At 46.4% G+C, this 18,255-nt stretch overlaps 5 protein-coding genes across 9 annotated transcripts; 3 read left to right on the top strand and 2 right to left on the bottom strand.

Annotated features, from left to right (window-relative positions):
• LOC8084351 (dof zinc finger protein DOF3.4) lies at positions 1–1,519 on the top strand. The gene has a single exon (XM_002457149.2). The coding sequence runs from the start codon at positions 198–200 to the stop codon at positions 1,140–1,142; it is 945 nt and encodes a 314-aa protein (XP_002457194.2). The 5' UTR covers positions 1–197; the 3' UTR covers positions 1,143–1,519.
• On the top strand, positions 4,674–5,463 carry LOC8084350 (Werner Syndrome-like exonuclease). The gene has a single exon (XM_002457148.2). It carries the CDS (start codon positions 4,735–4,737, stop codon positions 5,461–5,463), a length of 729 nt encoding a protein of 242 aa, XP_002457193.1. The 5' UTR covers positions 4,674–4,734.
• On the top strand, positions 6,737–8,610 carry LOC8082842. The gene is made up of 3 exons (XM_002457147.2): positions 6,737–6,878; positions 7,037–7,983; positions 8,087–8,610. Exons 2-3 carry the CDS (start codon positions 7,046–7,048, stop codon positions 8,382–8,384), a joined length of 1,236 nt encoding a protein of 411 aa, XP_002457192.1. The 5' UTR covers positions 6,737–6,878; positions 7,037–7,045; the 3' UTR covers positions 8,385–8,610.
• On the bottom strand, positions 8,769–11,850 carry LOC8082841 (F-box/LRR-repeat protein At4g29420). 2 transcript variants are annotated; one of them, XM_021457411.1, is made up of 2 exons: positions 11,205–11,787; positions 8,769–9,834 (listed from the first exon to the last, which is right to left on the bottom strand). In XM_021457411.1, the coding sequence occupies exons 1-2, from the start codon at positions 11,689–11,691 to the stop codon at positions 8,987–8,989; spliced, it is 1,335 nt and encodes a 444-aa protein (XP_021313086.1). In that variant the 5' UTR covers positions 11,692–11,787; the 3' UTR covers positions 8,769–8,986. The 2 variants fall into 2 exon arrangements, with proteins under 2 accessions (XP_021313086.1, XP_021313087.1); XM_021457412.1 differs by lacking the exon at positions 8,769–9,834 and adding an exon at positions 9,862–10,186 and having other exon boundaries at positions 11,205–11,850.
• On the bottom strand, positions 12,284–17,705 carry LOC8084349 (uncharacterized RNA methyltransferase BH0687). 4 transcript variants are annotated; one of them, XM_021455026.1, is made up of 11 exons: positions 17,050–17,699; positions 16,772–16,957; positions 16,157–16,266; positions 15,181–15,289; positions 14,709–14,864; positions 14,344–14,459; positions 14,021–14,211; positions 13,683–13,813; positions 13,463–13,587; positions 13,298–13,352; positions 12,284–13,200 (listed from the first exon to the last, which is right to left on the bottom strand). In XM_021455026.1, exons 1-9 carry the CDS (start codon positions 17,641–17,643, stop codon positions 13,480–13,482), a joined length of 1,701 nt encoding a protein of 566 aa, XP_021310701.1. In that variant the 5' UTR covers positions 17,644–17,699; the 3' UTR covers positions 12,284–13,200; positions 13,298–13,352; positions 13,463–13,479. The 4 variants fall into 4 exon arrangements, with proteins under 4 accessions (XP_021310701.1, XP_002455016.1, XP_021310703.1 ...); XM_002454971.2 differs by having other exon boundaries at positions 14,021–14,187; positions 17,050–17,698; XM_021455028.1 differs by lacking the exon at positions 13,298–13,352 and having other exon boundaries at positions 12,284–13,260.

The following is an 18,255-nucleotide window of genomic DNA, read 5'->3' as shown; positions in this document are numbered from 1 at the left end:
TCTACCACAACTAACTTTAGGCAAGTGTGGCAAGCCACAAAAAGTGTGGCTAACAAATTGGTTGCCACACTTTGCCATGCCTAAAGGAATCTTGCCACACTTTTTAACTCTATGACATGTGGAGTCCAAAAGAATCATGCCTAAGCTTAATTGTGAACCAAACACTTGCCAACTTGGTCAAACTTGACTAAGGTAAAATGTGGCAAATTGTGGCTAGCAACCAAACAGCCCCTCAATCAGACACGCACCCGTCTCCGCTTTGTCTTCTTCCTCACCCTTCCTCCCGCCTCCAGCCTCCCCTACAAATTGCCTCGCCTATCCATTGTCGCCGGCCCACTCCCTCCCTGCACAGTTGCACTTGCCACAGTATCCACCAACAACTGCTTGTACGACGATCTTGGCTACCTAGCAACAGCAAACAGGAGAGGGACGGGATGGTTCGCTCCGCTGCTGCCATGGAGGCGGGCCAGGTACCGGACGGGAGGGCTCTGATGGCGGCCGTCACCACCACAGGCGGCGGTGGGCGGGAGCCGGAGGGCCTGCCGTGCCCGCGCTGCGAGTCCGTCAACACCAAGTTCTGCTACTACAACAACTACAACCTCTCCCAGCCGCGCTACTTCTGCAAGACGTGCCGCCGCTACTGGACGCGCGGGGGCGCGCTCCGCAACGTCCCCGTCGGCGGCAACACCCGCAAGGCCACGCCCGCAACCGGCCGCCGCAAGCGCTCCACTCCAGCTCCCGTCAACGTCACCGTGCCGGCGCCCGCGACCGCGTCGCCTCCGCCTCCGCCGGCGCTCCACGGCGGCTCGCTGCTGCGCCCGTACGGCGGCGGCGGCGGCAGCGGCCTCCTGTCGTTCGCCGCGCCGGCCCTGGCGTCGCCGCTCGCCGCCGCGGACCCGGACCGCCGGCTGCTCGACTTCGGCGGCAGCTTCACCTCGCTGATCGCGCCCGGGGTGGCGGACGTCGGTGTCCACTTCTCCGCCGGGTTCCTGATGGGCGGGCTCGCGCCGGCGGCCCTGCCTCGCGCGCCTGGCTCTGTCGCTGCTCTGCCGCCACCGCCACCGCAGCAGCAGCCCACGGTGTCCCAGGCGTTGCCCGAGGGCATGGTCTGGAGCATGGGGTGGCCGGACCTGTCCATCTAAGAGCTCCATCTCCCTCCGCCGGCGCGCGCGCAGTGCATCGTCCACCATCGGTGGCCGGCGAATGACTGCTACTGCATCATCGCTAATCTAGCCTCTTCTGTTTTCTCTTTTAGCTGTTTCCATTAACAGTAGACTGTAGCAGTGCACCAAGGTGGTGATCTTTTTGGGAGTTTAAAGTCGTTTTTAGGGATCAGGAAAGAAAGTTGTAGTTGAGTCAGGAAGGAACTGTGAGAGAGTGATCTGCTCAGGATGTCACGAGACTCTGCATGCATGATGCTTGGTTGCCTGCATGAGCATGACCAATCGGTGGAACTGGCATCTTACCATGAGCATGCAGATTGTTTTTTTGGATCGGAAATGATGAGCTGATTGGTGCAGTGCTGTGTTTCCTGTGATTTTCCTTTCGTGTGCTCTTCTCCCGTGTCGTTTGTCAGTTTATTTTTGCAAGTTCTTCTTCAGGGGAAAACAAATCTCCTATGTATGGTTCATGTCTTTTCTTCGTTTAGTTTTCACCAAACACGATCAGAATCTAGCTAATGATAGTACGTGCCTACGGACTCGCTGCGAAAGCTCTGGATTCCTTTAAGGCCTTGTTTAGTTCCCAAAAAATTTTGCAAAATTTTTCAGATTTCCCGTCACATCGAATCTTTAGACACATGCATGAAGTGTTAAATATAAACAAAAATAAAAACTAATTACACAGTTTGGTCGAAATTGACGAGACGAATCTTTTGAGCCTAGTTAGTCCATAATTGGACAATATTTGTCAAATACAAACGAAAAAGCTACAGTGTCCATTTTGCAAAATATTTTGGAACTAAACAAGGCCTAAATTGCTTTGCACCTGTTTGTTCCTTTCCCGTGTGAGAAACTGAGAAACCTCTGGGCCACCGATCTTCAGAACAATCTGTTTTTGAACAGGACCTGATACAGGACACATGGGGATTGACATTTCAGGAAACTGACTCGAATTTTGTTTTTCTAAGCGAAATGCTCCAGAGAGGAATATACTCTCGTTTTTTCTAGGAGTAAAGTAGTTCTAAATTTCACCAGATGCACAAAAGAAAACTTACTATATATCATTAAATTAATCTTGAAATTTATTTTCCTAGGAGACCTATTTGAGTCATAAATATTAATATTGTTATCTATGAACTTAATAATTGAAATTAGAGAACTTTGACACAATTCAAAATAGGAATTACATCCTTTATGACGGAGGTGGTAAGAACAAAGATTGTCTGATTTGTTCGCTTTCAGTGTTTCAGTGAACAAATCACTGGAGGACTTGGAGAGGACAGGCCCACACGCAATAGCACTGCAAGAGTCAAGACTACTGTAGTTCGTTTTGGTCACGTGTAGCGGACACGTTTAATTGTGTACAGTACCTTTAAAAGTACTATATGTCGTCTTGTTCGTTTGAGTGACAAGTCATGACAGAAAATAATATTGACTGATTTATTATGAAAAAAAAAAGTATTGTTGTATGTATGTGTGCTGAATTACTGGTAGATAAACAACATTGCAAAGTTGTGATTACCAGCTTTGCTTTGTGTTCAGTTAAGTCTTCTTTCTCTGTTCTCACACATCAGTATGCATATCACTTTCTTGTCTTTATCTAAAATTTTTTCACCCTCTTGACGGTAAGCTACGTACGGTTGACTAGGCATGGCTATGGCACTTGCACTTGCACTTCGGTTTATCATCACGAATTCACGATTCGCAAAATGCATGCATGCGTTAGGGGGGCATGATTCCAGGGTTAGTGGAGGTAATGGGGTACTTAATTGGGGATTAAGGGAGGTAATGGGGTAGTTAATTGGAGTGTACCTGGCAAATATCCTCTCACAGGCAAACTAGAGGAAGCCAACGAAAGCCAAAGCAAACGTTTGACATAGGCCCTGTTTAGATTCTGATAAAATTTTTTTGGGTTTCACATCGCATGTGTCGGAAGGATGTCGGGAGGAGTTTTTAGAAACGAATAAAAAAACAAATTACATAGCTCGTCAGGAAACTGCAAGACAAATCTATCAAGCATAATTAATCTGTCATTAGCACATGTGGGTTACTGTAGCACTTAAGGCTAATCATGGAGTAACTAGGCTTAAAAGATTCGTCTCGCGATTTTCAACCAAACTGTGTAATTAGTTTATTTTTTATGTACATTTAATGTTCCATACATGTGTCCAAAGATTCGAAGGGATGGATGAAAAAATTCTAGGGGGCAAACTAAACAGGGCCATAGCCCACCCTAAAACTCTGAAGTCTGACGGCCCGTATCTTATTTAGGCCTTTGTTGATATAGTCAGATTTGCATCAATCCACATGCGTTGGAGTGGATTGGAGTGGAACTTAAACTAAATTCCACCCCAATCCACTTCAACATATGTGGATTGAGGTGAATCCGACAACATCCAAACAAGACCTTAAGTGTATCACATTGAAATTCTTTTGTTGTATTGGAAATGGGTATGGGTGGGATAAATTTGCAACTTTCACAAAAGTTCGTAGGCTCATTTGGCAGGGCTCCGGCTCATCTTATGGAGCCACCTATCCAATAAAGTTAAAACTATTTTATAAAATAAGAAGCCACCTTTTTTTTTCTTTTTTTTGGTGCTTCGTCTTCTCCAGACTTCTTGCAAGGACATGCTTTTTGGATGGGGAGGTTCGTAGTCCCTTAAAGTTAGGGGATTTTCTCTTCTTTTTTAGGATTGTTGTGGGAGGTTTGAGGAGCTGAAACAAAATGGCAATTTAAAATAATCCGTCTAATCTAACTCATGCGATTTACTAGGTAAGTATCGATTTTTTGTAGACCTTGACATACTTGTTCAAAGAAAAAGACAAAGTCAAGAGAAGGAGGATGCCAGCATGGTACACTGTTTAGCTTTAGCTGAGTGGATGAATAAGGAGACACTGGTAAAGCTTAGATCAGAGTAGAAACTCCATACTCCTTCCATTCTAAAATATATATAATTTCCCTTATTAAGAAGTTATTAAGCAACTTTAAATTGGATCAAATACATACAAAATGGTACTAACATTTACGATATCAAATAAGTATCATTAAATTAATTTCAAAAATATATTTGCATAGTAAATTTGTTTGTGAAGAAGCAAATACTGATATTATTTTCTATAAATTAATTAAACTTAAGAAAATTTGATTTGGTTTAAATCTAGGTTTTATATTTTTTTTGAACGGTTTCTCAGAAGCTAAGTTAATTATGTAATATAAGAAAAAAAGAAAAGAAAGGGAGGTGCTATTTCTCAAATACCTGATTTTGAATTTTTTTTTTCAGGCTTAATAGTAGCCATTAGATCTTAAATCCAACCATTCAGAAAACCAGCACTATACATCACCTTTCTCTTCTTCTAGATCCTTCTATCAATCCTTGATTTCAGGCATCTTGTTGTACTATATCAATGTGGAAAAAAAAACGCCGGAATTGTCTTGCCTATAACTATAAACCCATGACCACGCCTCAGTTGTAAATGAACCTCAAAACGCTCCCCAGTAAACCTCTACTCCCATCTTCCTTGCCTCCTCCCATCTGTTGCCCAAGTCACCTGGGACCTGGCCCTACCAGGCGCCATGGCTGCCCGCGGCCGCAACAGCGCCGTGCCGAGTCGCACCCTGCACGTTGGCGGCTACCATGTGGTGACCACGGTGACCGCGCGCCCGGGGGTCGTGCGCCGATGGCTGTACACGACTTTGTGGCGCCAAAGGCAGAACCTTCACTCCGCCGCCGGTCTCACGGTCGGCCTGGGCGTGCAGTGGACGCCGCCCTTCCGCAAACTCCCCGGCGGCGCCGAGCCGCGGCCGGGGACGCTGCAGCTCTGTTCTGGTAACCGCTGCCTCATCTACCAGATCGCGCGGGCTGGCGGCGTGGTGCCCAAGATCCTGCGCCGGTTCTTGGCTGACGCCCGCATCACGTTCGCGGTCTACGGCGTGGCGTCCGACTGCCGGAAGCTGCGCGCGCACCACGGGCTGGAGCTTGGATCGACGCTGGAGCTCCAAGGCGCGGCCGGCATGGGCAACGCGTCCATGGCGGAGATGGCGGACAGGCTACTGGGGATCGTCCGCGGCGGTGTGGAGAAGTCGAGGCGGATCAGCACCAGCACGTGGGACGGGCCGAGGCTGTCCAGGGGGCAGGTGCGCTACGCGTGCGTGGACGCCTTCCTCTCGCGCTGCCTCGGCGAGCACATCCGCCGTGACATGGCGAGCGACGATGAGTACGAGTCTGACCCCGACGACGGCAGCGATTCTACGGCCGGTGAGGAGTGGGAGTCAGATGCAGTCGATGGCGGTTACTGGGGTTGATGGCGATGGACGCACCGATCAGGATTCATTGCAAGAGGGATGGAAGACGAAGACATGGAGGCTCTAGATCAGTATGATATAAAATCTGGCCTTTTTCTCTTTTAGCTGTTTCATTAGCAGTAGTAGACTGTAGTGTTGGATCAAGATGATCTTTTTTTTTTGAATGAAAAGATGATCTTTTTACCATTTTTATTATGGGGAACCAAGTGGTTTAAGGATCAAAAAGGAAGTTCTTGGGGGTTTTTTTATTAGTTGTGCTAGTTATCTCTCTGCATGTCAGTTCGCCTGCATGATGACATGCTGCAGTGCATAAACAATCGATGCTATTACCATCTTATCATCAGCATTTTCATTTTTGGATCGGAAATTAGCTGAATGCTGCAGTGCTGTGTTCTGTTATTTTCCTTTCGTCTGGATGATCTTCATTCATTTTCCTTTGCGGTTCTCCAACCAAAATTGTAGCCTGTAATATATGGCTCATGTTTTTCATTATCGGTGATTTGGTATATTGATTGATTCTGGATTCTGTCTAATTATTCATGTATTCTTCACAATTCTTGGTATATATCGATGCTGGAATCTGACTAGGGAAAGCCGGCTCCCATTGTGAGAAATCCTTGAGGATGCAAGACACCGATCTTGAGAACAATTCTGTATTTTTTACACAAGATAGAGTCTGATAGAGAAGAATAAGAATCAAGTAGGAGTATGATATCTCCCAAGACATTTTAAGGAGAGAGCTCAATTATACTGGCTGAGAAAATCTTCAAACCTCTCTTTTATCAACGAGAGGCTATGGTGACCTAAAGCATCTCCAACAGTTTCCAAAACCCACTCCTAATTAAGTGGTTTAGGGATCAGGAAAGGAAGCTGTTCTTGGGGTTTTAGTTGTACTAGTTCAGAATGAAAGGAACTCAGACTCTGTGACTGTGAGAGTGATCTGAGGATGTGACGAACCACTCTCTGAATGTTAGTTCGCCTGCATGATGACATGCTGCAATGCATGAACAATCGATGCTGCTACCATCTTATCAACTTATCATCTGCAGGCGACGGCAGAGGTGCTCTGCGTCTCGGGTAGCTGCCAGCGTGCAACATGGAAGTAGGCTGCCAGAGACATCCTGGATTTGGCCGGAGCCAGCCAGGATGCATGGTTTCCGTTTCGTGGCTTCCCCGGCCTCGTCGCGCCGTAATGATTCGCAGCGACACGAGTCGATTTCGAACCAAAAATAGCTAGCGTGTCCTCCCTCGCACGCACGGGTCGCACCGACCGCCAAAACGGCGGTGCCGTCCTTAGCTGCAGCGGCTGCGCGCAGCCCCGGTCGTCCCTCGTCGCAGTCGCAGTCGCAGGCAGCCCCGTCGTCCCCGTCCCCCGCGCGCGCACCCCTCGTGTTGGGGCTCCTCCTGTTCTTCAGGCGAGCAAAGGATTGCATTGCCGATCGCTCGCTCGCTCGCTCGCTGATGATCCATCCATTTCTTTCTTTCTCATGATCACCATGGCTGTAAAACATCAAGAGATTGGTTGATACGGGTGATTATTACATATCTGAGAAACGTGCCATGGCTGCTGCAGGACGTGGTCATGGAGCCCCAGCCCGGGTCGCCGACGTCGCCGCCCTTCTCTCCGGGCACGACGTTATGGGACAATGCCAGGGCGGCAACACCGTCGGAGGAGATGGCAGCGCCGGACGAGACACAGGAGGAGGCCACCGAACTCGAGCCGGGCAGGAAGTCGACCGCGTCTTCCTCCTCCTCCTCCTCCTCGTCCTCCTCGTCCGCTGACGATATCCCGTGCGACATCGACGTCGTCGAGCTCGTCAACCCGATGGCGGCGCCGCTGCCGGAGGACGGACACGGCGCGGAAGCCAAAGCAGTCCACTCGGCGACGGCGGAGGACGAACGAACCGGACCCGACGTACACGACGCCGAGGCCAAGCCTGCGGCGGACTGCACGATGCCGGAGGGCGCTCCCGCCGCGACCGTGCACAGCGTGGAGGCCAAGCAAGACGACTGGGCGACGTGGTCGGAGCCGCCGCCGCCTCCGGTCGTCGACGACTCGTTCGCGTCGTCGGACGGTGCCGCGCCGACGGAGGCGCCGCCGCAGGTCCAGACGGTCTCGCCGGCCAACCTCGGAGCGGCGGGGGCGGGGGCAGCCGGGCCCAGCGGGTTCGACCCGGGGAGGATCCCGGCGTCCGTGTTCCAGCACAGGACGTCGGTGTCGCAGGCCGAGTGGAGCATGGCGTCCAACGAGTCGCTCTTCAGCATCCAGGGCGCCAGCGACATGTACCCCGGCAGCAGGTCGCACTTCGACTTCTACTACGACGAGGCCATGGCGGAGGCGGCGGACTCCAAGCTGCCGTCCCTCGAGGAGGGGGCGGAGCCCGGGGACGCGGCCGAGTCCAGGGAGTTCGCGGCGCCGGGCAGCGACGGGTACGGCAACGCCAAGAGAGCCGCCGTGTTCCGGCAGCACGAGAGCGGCTCCGGAAGCAGCTCCAGCAACTTCTCCTTCGCGTTCCCAATGTACGCGACGCCGCACTACGCCATGATCGCCCCTCTTGAGTCTTGAGTCTTGATCTTGTCTTGTCCGCAATGACCATGCAATAAAGCCATCACCTGCATGCAGACTGGCGGAGACGTCGCCGAGGAAGAAGGACCTCGCCAACACCGCGCTGTACCAGCCGCTGGAGAAGGAGCGCGAGCGCGAGCAGCCGCCGCCGCCGCAGCTCGAGCCCCCCGTGTCGGCCTTCATGGAGATGACGACGGAGGAGGAGCGGCGGAGGAGCGACACCGGCTGCTGTTGCTGCGGCTGCTGCTGGTTCGACTGCTCCTGGTGCTGCCGGTGCCCGTGGTGGCGATGCGGCTGCTGCTGCAGCTGCTCCTGCCCCAGCTTCTGCCGGTGCAGCTGGTGCCTCTGCTCATGAGAGAATTTGGCATTTGGATCCGACAAACTTGGTGCCAGATGGGAACTTAGATGGGTAGGCATCGTCCCTTGAGAGGTTAGATCCCATTCGGCGCCTCCTGCTTGTGTTTTCGGAGGATTATTTGGCAGACCGGGTTTGGCATGTGCACGTCAGCTGACACAGAGTATACAGTACACAGTGTACAACTGTTGAGAAGGAATGGAGGTTCAAACGAATGATTTTGCTAGGCTGGTTGCTATAAAGCAAACCTCACATGATTAATGATCGATTAATCTCCATGCTGTTCCATGTGCACGAGCAAAGAACGTCACGTCACAATTAGTAGCAGGTAATAGCAAGATGCAGGTACAATTTTCAACAAGTAGAATATTTAAAGAAATGATGGAGAAACACAAAATATAGTAATATAGTATAGATGAAACAGAGACACAACCAGGTAATTTGCTCCTTACAATGTTAGTGCACAGTGTATGTCAGCAAACAAGCCAGCTCCCAATTGTGTAGAAGGGGCTGCTATGTTAACAAAAGTACAAATTATCAGTCACGCAGATAGTTTAGTTATGTAACTCAAACTTGCCTATAAGCATATATAGACAGGATTACTACTGCCAGGTACCCCACTGCCATCTGATATCTGGAAAGTTTTGCATACAAATTGAGATTGCACCTTGACGGACAGCATCAGCTGATTCAGTGTGGAAAAGGACAGTCACCTCACACAAAGGTGCACAAATCTCAAACAAGGGCAAGAGATGAGAACAGCTCCCTGGTTGCGGCACATGAATTAGGAGCTTCTTCAGGCAACTTCCAAACTGACTACCTTTGCATAGGGCGAGACATAGTTTCAGTTCACATGAGAATCTCGGAGCCAGCTTGACTTCACTAATGCTGGCAAGCATTTTCAGAAGATAATCTGGGTTCACTGCTTCAAGAAGTTCATATTGACTTGCAAACTCAGGTAGCTCAAGCTCCAATGTCCTGATACCTCGATTGTCTATGAATACTAGAAAAAGGGAACTAAAATCCAGTGATTCTATGTGAAGATTTGTCAAACGCAGAAGACCATCAACTCGGACATTTGCACCAAGTTTATCAATGGTCAGTTTCAGAGTAGACAAGGACGGAGTATCCAAAATGAGTGTATCTGGTCGGATACATTTCAACTCCAGAAAAACCAAGTCTGGCGCACGGACAACCAAAGACCGTGGGACATTTGATACCTCCCAGCGGCAAGCCTTTAGATGAAGAAGGTCAATCTTAGGGTCCTTGAGCCCTCCGACTCCTATAAGATTAAGAGTGTGAAGGCAAGGGAAGCACTCATTCAATTGGTTGAGATCTTCATCATCCAACCTAATGAACTCAAGCGTCAGATGAGTCAGATTTGGCATTTTCTTGAGCCCCTCAACAGAAAGCCATGCATTTTTAAGTCCCAACTTGACGAGATTTTGACCTGTGTAGAACCAGATCATTGCAGGCAAGATTAATCAGCAAGACATCGAGAGTTAAACAGAGTATAATGGTTGGCTTCTTCATCATGAACATGATAAATATGAGCGTATTTAACAAAAGTGCCAGAAAATATTTACTTCATTAGCAAGAATTCACATCAAGTCTTGAGTTCAATGTCTATATGGCTGTAACCAAACATATTATCTAATCTTTGAGAAAATGTAGGATTTGCCTGTCTGCATTCAAAATTTGCCATACATTACCTAACCACCCTGGATCAACATGACAATGAAGCACCGAGCAGCAAATCCTGAATTTCCCCCATTTCTCAAAGTGCACATTACACGACTAAGCTAGAGAGAGGGATATTAGGTACAGACATCAGTATAAACAACCAGAAGCTAAACATAACAAAAAAAATTAGACTATCTGATAGCATAGCAAAAGAACAGCCAACCAACCAATCTACAGAGCAAGGTGCCATGTTCTAAGGCAAGAGCATGATTAGGTCAATTTATCCTCATTTATTAGCAATTTTCAACAACCTAGAGAGCAATTATGCTTCTATGGAAGTGCTTTCCAAGGCAACTCAATGAATATGGTCTCCAAGCTTACAAATACTTTAAAAGTTATTTATAATCGAAGTTTTAAACGTTTGAGTCTAACCCTGCCCAAAATGTTAAGTACCTGCAATCTGGAGGGTGTAGGTGTTGAGCATGGAAATATTAATGTCTTCCGGCTAGCATGGATAACGAGAGGAAATCACATAAGTGACTAAAATATTTCTCCAAAACTATAGCAGGCATACTTTTCGTAGCACATACAATATATGTTCTGGCCAAATAATACCTATAAACTCCTAAAATATGAAAAACTTAATTGGATTATTTGATCATCATCACAACTAAAACCTATATATACTCAATCTAGCTGCAAGTTAGTACAATTTGATGTGATGTCTCATCAAAACCAAAAAAAAAGGCTAAAAACCTGGTTCTATTGAGCTTATATCCTACAAAATCATTAGGGAACCTTGTGTTATGCAATACCTAAATTATAGTTTTTCCGAAAAAAAATACCTAAATTATAGTGATTAGTAAACTGCTTGATATGATTATGAACTAACCATCAAATGCCTACACAAAAACGCAGTTACTGTTCGTTCACATTGTACCACTACTGTGTCATAGATTGGTAAGGGAATAATGGTGTGCCGGCGTTTTAGATCAATCAAACATGGCACCGATGGCAGACACATCAAACGCAATCAAACAGCAATCAGAGTGAAACCTGGCATACAGTAGTATTTGTAGAACTCGTATGGTTTTTAATATAAGCAGAAGTAAATCTCTTTAAAAAGAGATCGCATACAGTAGTGTGAGATGAGTGGGAGCGCCTCCGCCTTCCGCCAGCACGCCTGCGGCCAGTAGTCAGCGATCTCAAGCTCCCGGAGAACCGCTGCCGTGGAGGTAGCCGCCCACGCCGCCACGGCCTCGCCGCTGGTGAGGTGCAGGTCGTCGGCCTCGTCGAACTCCCCCTCCTCCACCCACATCGCGTCATCGGGGGAACCCTGCCCATCGGCCGTGTCGAGCGACAGGGACCGGAGGTGAGGCCCGAGAAGCGAGGCGAGGTTCGCAGTCGTCGCGCAGAACGCGGGGAAACCGCCCCCGCCCTCGCACCGGCGGCGGGCGCAGTCGGCGGCGCAGAGGCGGACGCGGGGGCAGAGGTAGGACGCGGCGAGGAGCGCCCGCGAGGCGAGGCGGCAAGCCGCGATGTCGCCGGCGTCGGCGACGCGGCCCAGGACGTCGGCGAGGACCGCCGCCGGGAGGGCATCCAGGGGGTCGCCGGAGGCCGACATGTGGAGGTGGATTCTGTGGATGCAGCGTGCGAGTGTAGAGTGTCTCCGCAAGCGGTTGGAATTGAATGGGAAGCCCAAGCCCAGCCCAAGTTCATGGGGACTGACGTCTCAGGCCTTGTTTAGTTCCCGAAGTGAAAAATTTCGTGACACTGTAGCACTTTCGTTTGTTTGTGGTAATTATTATCCAACCATGGACTAACTAGGCTCAAAAGATTCGTCTCGTCAATTTCGACCAAATTGTGCAATTATCTTTTATTTTCGTTTATATTTAATACTCCATGCATGCGTTTAAAGATTCGATGTGACGGGAAATCTTGAAAAATTTTGTGTTTTTGGGTGGAAGTAAACAAGGCCTCAATTCGAAGATACACACCCTTCGAATTCGTCCTAGTCCTTAGGTCCTTTATAGAATGCAGAAAAAATTTCATGAATCTACGCTTTCAAAATAAATAAATAAATAAAATGATTCCTGTATAATTCTAACACAGTTTCTATGAAAATCCTAATTCCAAAGGCATGAGTCCGCAGTCCCAGTGCTCCAGGCCACCATTTTTAGAAAAATTGCCAAGGCTTAATAACAACCCTAATGTTCGAACAATGCACACGCAAAATAACTGGCACCAGCAATATGTATTCTCTTACATGAAGAATCAAAGCGGCTCAACAAAGCTCCCAATTTACAGTCTGGATTAGATAAAAACAGGGCAGAAGTTCATATGCTCAAGGTTGGAGCAACTGAAAACAGGAGAACTACTGGAAAAGATTCTAGCCTGAATGGCTAGCGAATGGGCAGTGATGTAATGATGTTATGCCTCATATATGAATATTAAAGATCTGATTTTGCATTTTCCTGTTGCTGTGCTGACTGTCATAAGAGGCTTGAGAATCCGAAGCGTGACAAGTCACAACATGCGGACAAGGGTCTCATTGTCACATGTGAAACTGATACCACCAAGATGCAGCACAGAGATAATTTTAGCACCCAACGCGAAGCAATAGCCGCAACTTCTGCCACGAGGACCAATGATACAGCAGGTCCATTTGACATGTTTGTTGGATGAAAGGTCTGGGGGATGTTGCTTAGCTATTAACGCAAAACACAACAAAAACGTATTGGTCGCATCTTGCAACAACTCAAGCCTTTTCTTGATACCCCCCCCCCCCCCCCCCCCACACACACACACTGTATTTTCTATGTATTCTTCATGAAAAGAAAAAAAAAACATCCTGCCTTTGCAGACACTTCTCTGTAGAACACAAGGGAAGTCCAACTGTTGTTTTCTGTTGATGGCCATCCAGTGAAGGGTCAGCCGTACACTCTGATCCTGGGCGCTCTGTAGCAAACTAAACTTCTTCGGTGCTGCTTGATACATGGTAGCTGATGAAAGAATCCTTTTCAGAAAAACTGCATAGTCGTCAAAAGTGTTCCAATAAAACCCAAGGCAGGGTGGGGTCCTCAGAAATCAGATCAATTGTCCAGTACTTCCCGATGTTAAGTCCAGTTCTCAACTGCCAGTCCAGAAAAAAGATACAAGAGTTCCTCAGTCATGAGGAATCGTTTTAGTGTACCTAGTAGCAACAAAAAGTATCAGATCAAAAATCTCACCATGCTATTCATGCCACAAACAAGTTCTCTCATTTTCAGGACATATGAACAATTTCTGAAACACGGAACAGATTGTTAATAAGAGGCATAAAATATAAGTAACATTGTTGTCATGAAATATGAAGCCAAAATGCAATGCAGTGGAAAACCTTCCAGTGGGTTTACCTGACCAAAACTGAAAATCAACGCAGCTCCAATAAGCAGACACACTCGATATGAGGAGTATGAGGAAACATATCCACAGGAATTACACTCTTCAGGTCATAGAATCCTCTCAAATCTTTCTCCTCCTGCAGTCAAATTATTGAAGCAGCAACTAAGTATCGCAAGACAGCGAAAACATCAAAAGGTATCGGTTAGATTCCAATAGTAGGACAAAACATACCACGCCGTGACATAGGTAGTCCAAATCCCGAGCACAAGTAGCTGGATTACAGGAGACATACACTATTCGAGGAGCTTTAACTTCTAACAGCCACTTGATTAACTTCATATGCATCCCGGGTCGATTAGGATCTGTACAATTCATTGTTGTCAGTTGGGTAAGTGTAATACTCATCAGGTTGCATACCAAAGCTGTTTGCCTGTAAGTAGCAAATTTAAATACTAAATTAAGGCAGATTTAGAAAGAACTGTCGCTCTCAAACAATTTTTCTAGGGAACATCATGACATAATAAAATTTGAATGCCAAAGAACAGTAGCATTATATGAACCATACAAACCTGAAATGATGATGTCAGGCTTTGGAAATTCCTTCCCGAATGATTCATTGATTTTATTGAGATCCCCTTGAACAAATGTTGCATTATCGATACCATTCAACTTGGCATTCTTTCGTGCATCTGCAATGGCCTCAGGGACAACTTCATATCCATAAACATGCTTTGCCCTGAGCCAAGCAGAAAACTGTATACTAAAAAATGGTTGCCATAAAATGGTTTGTTGTAATAGCAAAATGGTTTATGTTAACCAAGAAAGCAATTATACTATCATAACCAGTAATATCTGTCACAGAATATGTACACCCAGAAGAAGAAAAAACTACCTTCTGGCAAGGGTCAAACCAATGGTTCCAGTTCCACAAAACAAGTCAAGAACAATTTCAGAGCCATCGCCTTTAAGCCCAGCAGAGTCTTCAATAAGCTTGTAAAGAACATCAGCCTAAAAGAAGTCATAGGGGGAGGGGTGCTCAGATCATTAAATGCCAGGAAGGGAATTCATTTCAACATTCAAATTTCTGCTTTTTACATGTCTTTCTCATCTATATACAAGCATACAAGCTCATTTATATGCTTATACAGTTCATATTTAACTTAAAGCTTTCTTTAGTTCTTACAATGATGGAATGGTGCAGTGGTGACAAGAAAAAAATGCAATAAAATCTCAATTCATCATTCAACAAAAACAAACCTGCTTTGTATTAGTCTGAAAAAAGGAGTTTGCAGATATCTGGAACGTAAGTCCTCTCAACATCTCTGTAATGTTTGGCTTCCCGTACAAGGTATATTCTTGTTCACCGACAGATGTATTGCCAACAGATGAGTTCACATTATTTATGATGCTGACCTACAATAGCAGTATAGGAATATCAATACTGGAGCCCTAAATGGCCAAAATGTGGAAATCAAACTATTTAAAACCTGTTTGGTAAGGTAGTTTTGCAATCCAAATCCCTAGGACTCGCTACAAACTTGAACGATCTTAAAACTCCTAGATCAATCCTTCACTTCCAAACAGACCTTTAATTGGCACAAAAGCTAGAACAGTCCTTACACAAAAGAGCTGTTTGTGGATTATATAATATCCATCATCGCAAAAGCAAGTAGCTTAAGAATCTTCTCATCATTATATAGTTCAGAACAAAAAGGCACCAATTACATACCACTTCAGGTATTTTTGTGATTTTGTCAACAAGAGGCATCAATAGATCTGGTTTATAACATGGCGTCACAAAATTGACCATTACTTCTGGAGTTCCAGTGCTGACGTTTCTGGGAAAAAAACAAATAAAATGGAATCTTTAAAGGAACTCATCACACAAAATGATTGATCAATGGACAACAAAAGGAACGATGGTAGTTTACATGGAAATACCAACATCCATTATTCCCTTATCAACATTACTTGAGTTTTTTTTAAAAAAAAAATGTAGTCAGAACATCTTCCTAGACCGAAATATACTATCAAGCAGGTAACAAAGCGAAACCACTAAACTGATTAACTGTTTAAATATCAAACCGCATTATTGCAATGACCAATGTTTTACAAAGCGCTCTAGTCAAATGGTCAAGCTCCGGCTAGGAGCAAGGTGAGAATATGTGGTTGTCTTGCAATGTTCAAATGTGGGTAGTGATGCCATGGCAAATAAAAGATATTTGGTATATAACAAAGGATTTGACATTGTCTTACAACCATAAGTTCCATGACCATAGTTTGGTATTCCTCATCTCTAGTTTATCCCATTCTCATACTTGTATAAAGTCCTAAGCACCCTAGGGGAGAAAACAACTTAGGTTATAGTGCTGCCTCGCCAAGAGCCTAGGGGACCGCCTTTTGGAACAGAGTTCACGATGGAAACATGCAATTGTAAAAGCACATCTTCTGAATTCAACTTACAATGTTATAATATTTGTTTAATGGCATTTTTTATAGTTAGATTCTAGGCTTCTAGCAATTAGAATGTACTATGCATAAAAATGGCATAACGGCGTGCACGGAATAGAAGGTGTCACGGAATAGAAGGTGTCAGACACGTAACACAATGAAGAAAAATAAAAAAATACAATAAACTATATTCAAGCTTCAACCAGCTGACATCACTGTAGAACATGTGAAAACAACAAGATGGGATGCCATACCTTCCGGTTCTTATCATAAGATGCTTGAGAAACCCAACATGCTTATGGACATCATAAGGTGTGAGGCCTACGGCAGGATCCATCCAGGTTTCTTGAACAACTGCAAGAACCTATGGACATTAGCAACTAATCAATTCAGCATCCCATATTGTTAATCAAACAATAAAAAAAACTATGTGCTATTCACCCACCAATCAACAATCAAGTAAAATGATCACCAAGTAACAATCAACCAACCCGATTAACATAAGCAACACAATGTTGTTTAATAAACAACCTATCTTTGACATAACCTCCAAGCCATATGGTTCCACACTTCTAGTCCAGAAAGATTAGAACACAACAACCAGGTATAAACAATATGTCTCTGCACATAAGCAAAACTCTCCTAGCAGATTATCAAGTACAAATGTACAATGCATAATTCACTGATGTAATGTTTAACACCAATCCGCAACTCCATAAATTATGTTGATTGCATAGACTGCCTAAGGAACCCTGTTCAAACATTACCCTATGGAATGCCAGAACTCACAACACTAAACACAAACTGACGAACATTCATAGTTTTTCTAACAAAAGGAAACTCCACATCACAATTAACTAATTCATCACCTTATCTGCTGGTTCACTCTGCAGAAAACATTTCTGCACATGTAGCACCTTGTCAAAGAATCCTGGTGCGTGCAGTCCAAGCGCATATCCATCAGTTTCATTCGTTTCCTGCTTCACCCCCACCTCCTCATCCTTGCCCTTCAACTCCTTTTGCACCCATCTCTTGGTCCCAAACGAGAACTCCATCTGCAACAACGAAAACACGAAATGACGTGAACATTATTAGCATTCAAAACACCAAAAACCGACCCAACATAAACCCCGCAGTTAAACCTCACCTTGTTCCTGTATCGGAATATCTCGTCGCACGGCACGATGGGTTTGAGGATCGCATCCGGTTCCGAGCTCTCCATGCGCTTGGGATCAAACTTGCCAAAGTTCACGAGCAAATCGCGAACCTGGAGATGCTTGTGACGGATCTGCGCGGCGTACGCGAGAGTCTGGGTCTTGCAGCCACCGCAATCAGCAGCGAGGGGGCAGGGCGCCTCGACGGCGTCGTGGTGCGGCTCGAGGGTCCTGAGCTTGGCGGCCTCGGCGAAGGCGCCGCGGCGGAGGCGGCTGACGCGGGCGACGAGGCGCTCGCCGGGGAGCGCGCCATCGCAGAGCAGGACGAAGGTGGAGCCCGCGACCTTGCAGACGCCCTTACCCTTGAAGGCGAGCGCCTCGCAGGTGAGCTCGACGGTCTCGCCGCGCTTCGGGAAGTAGCCCTTGCGGGGCGGAACCGGGGACGGCGGCGACTGGGATATCGCGGGGGGAGGCGCAGGCGCTTCCGGCGCTGCGGCGGCCACGGCGAGGAGGCGGCGGCTGTGGTGGAGGGGGACGCCGCGGCGGAGGCGGCAGATGGTGAGCGGGGTGACGGCGTGGGCAGCCATGGAGAGTGCCTGGCTGCGGCGGCGTGGTGTGGAACTGTGGATGGGCAATGGACGGTGGAGATGGCGCGGGAAAGGAATGCAACGGCGGCGGCGTACAAGGTACAAGTGGCCCCGCACCTCCAATCTTCTTTTTTTCTTTCCAATCAGTTGAGCAAATTCAAGCCCATAAGCATGGGCCGAGAACCACTCAAAATACCAAAATGGGCCGATTGGAAGTCTTGTATATTTTCTAGTCATTCCAACTTTTTTGAGAGCAAGTTTAATCAAAATTATAGATAAAAACATAAAGATTTAGTATATTAACTAGGTATATATACTATATAAAAATATAATTGATGAAAAATCTAACAATACTTATTTAGTATCATAAATGTTATTATTTTATTATATAAATTTAGTCAAACTTAAAGATGCTTTGACTTTTCTATAAAGTTACAATGACTTATGATTTGGGAGAAAGGGAGTATATTACAAGACAGATAGAGAGTACTTCGAAAAGAGTGAAAGATCTGAATTGGTCGTGGTGTCTCATGCCCACTCCCCTTATGTCTTACTCTAGTTTTTACTCACACTATGCTAAGAGATGTTTCTTTAGCGTGATGTCACAACAAG

This window comes from Sorghum bicolor, chromosome 3 (genome assembly GCF_000003195.3).
Source record: "Sorghum bicolor cultivar BTx623 chromosome 3, Sorghum_bicolor_NCBIv3, whole genome shotgun sequence".
NCBI classification, from domain to species: domain Eukaryota; kingdom Viridiplantae; phylum Streptophyta; class Magnoliopsida; order Poales; family Poaceae; genus Sorghum; species Sorghum bicolor.
This window is presented reverse-complemented; position numbering and strand designations above follow the sequence as displayed.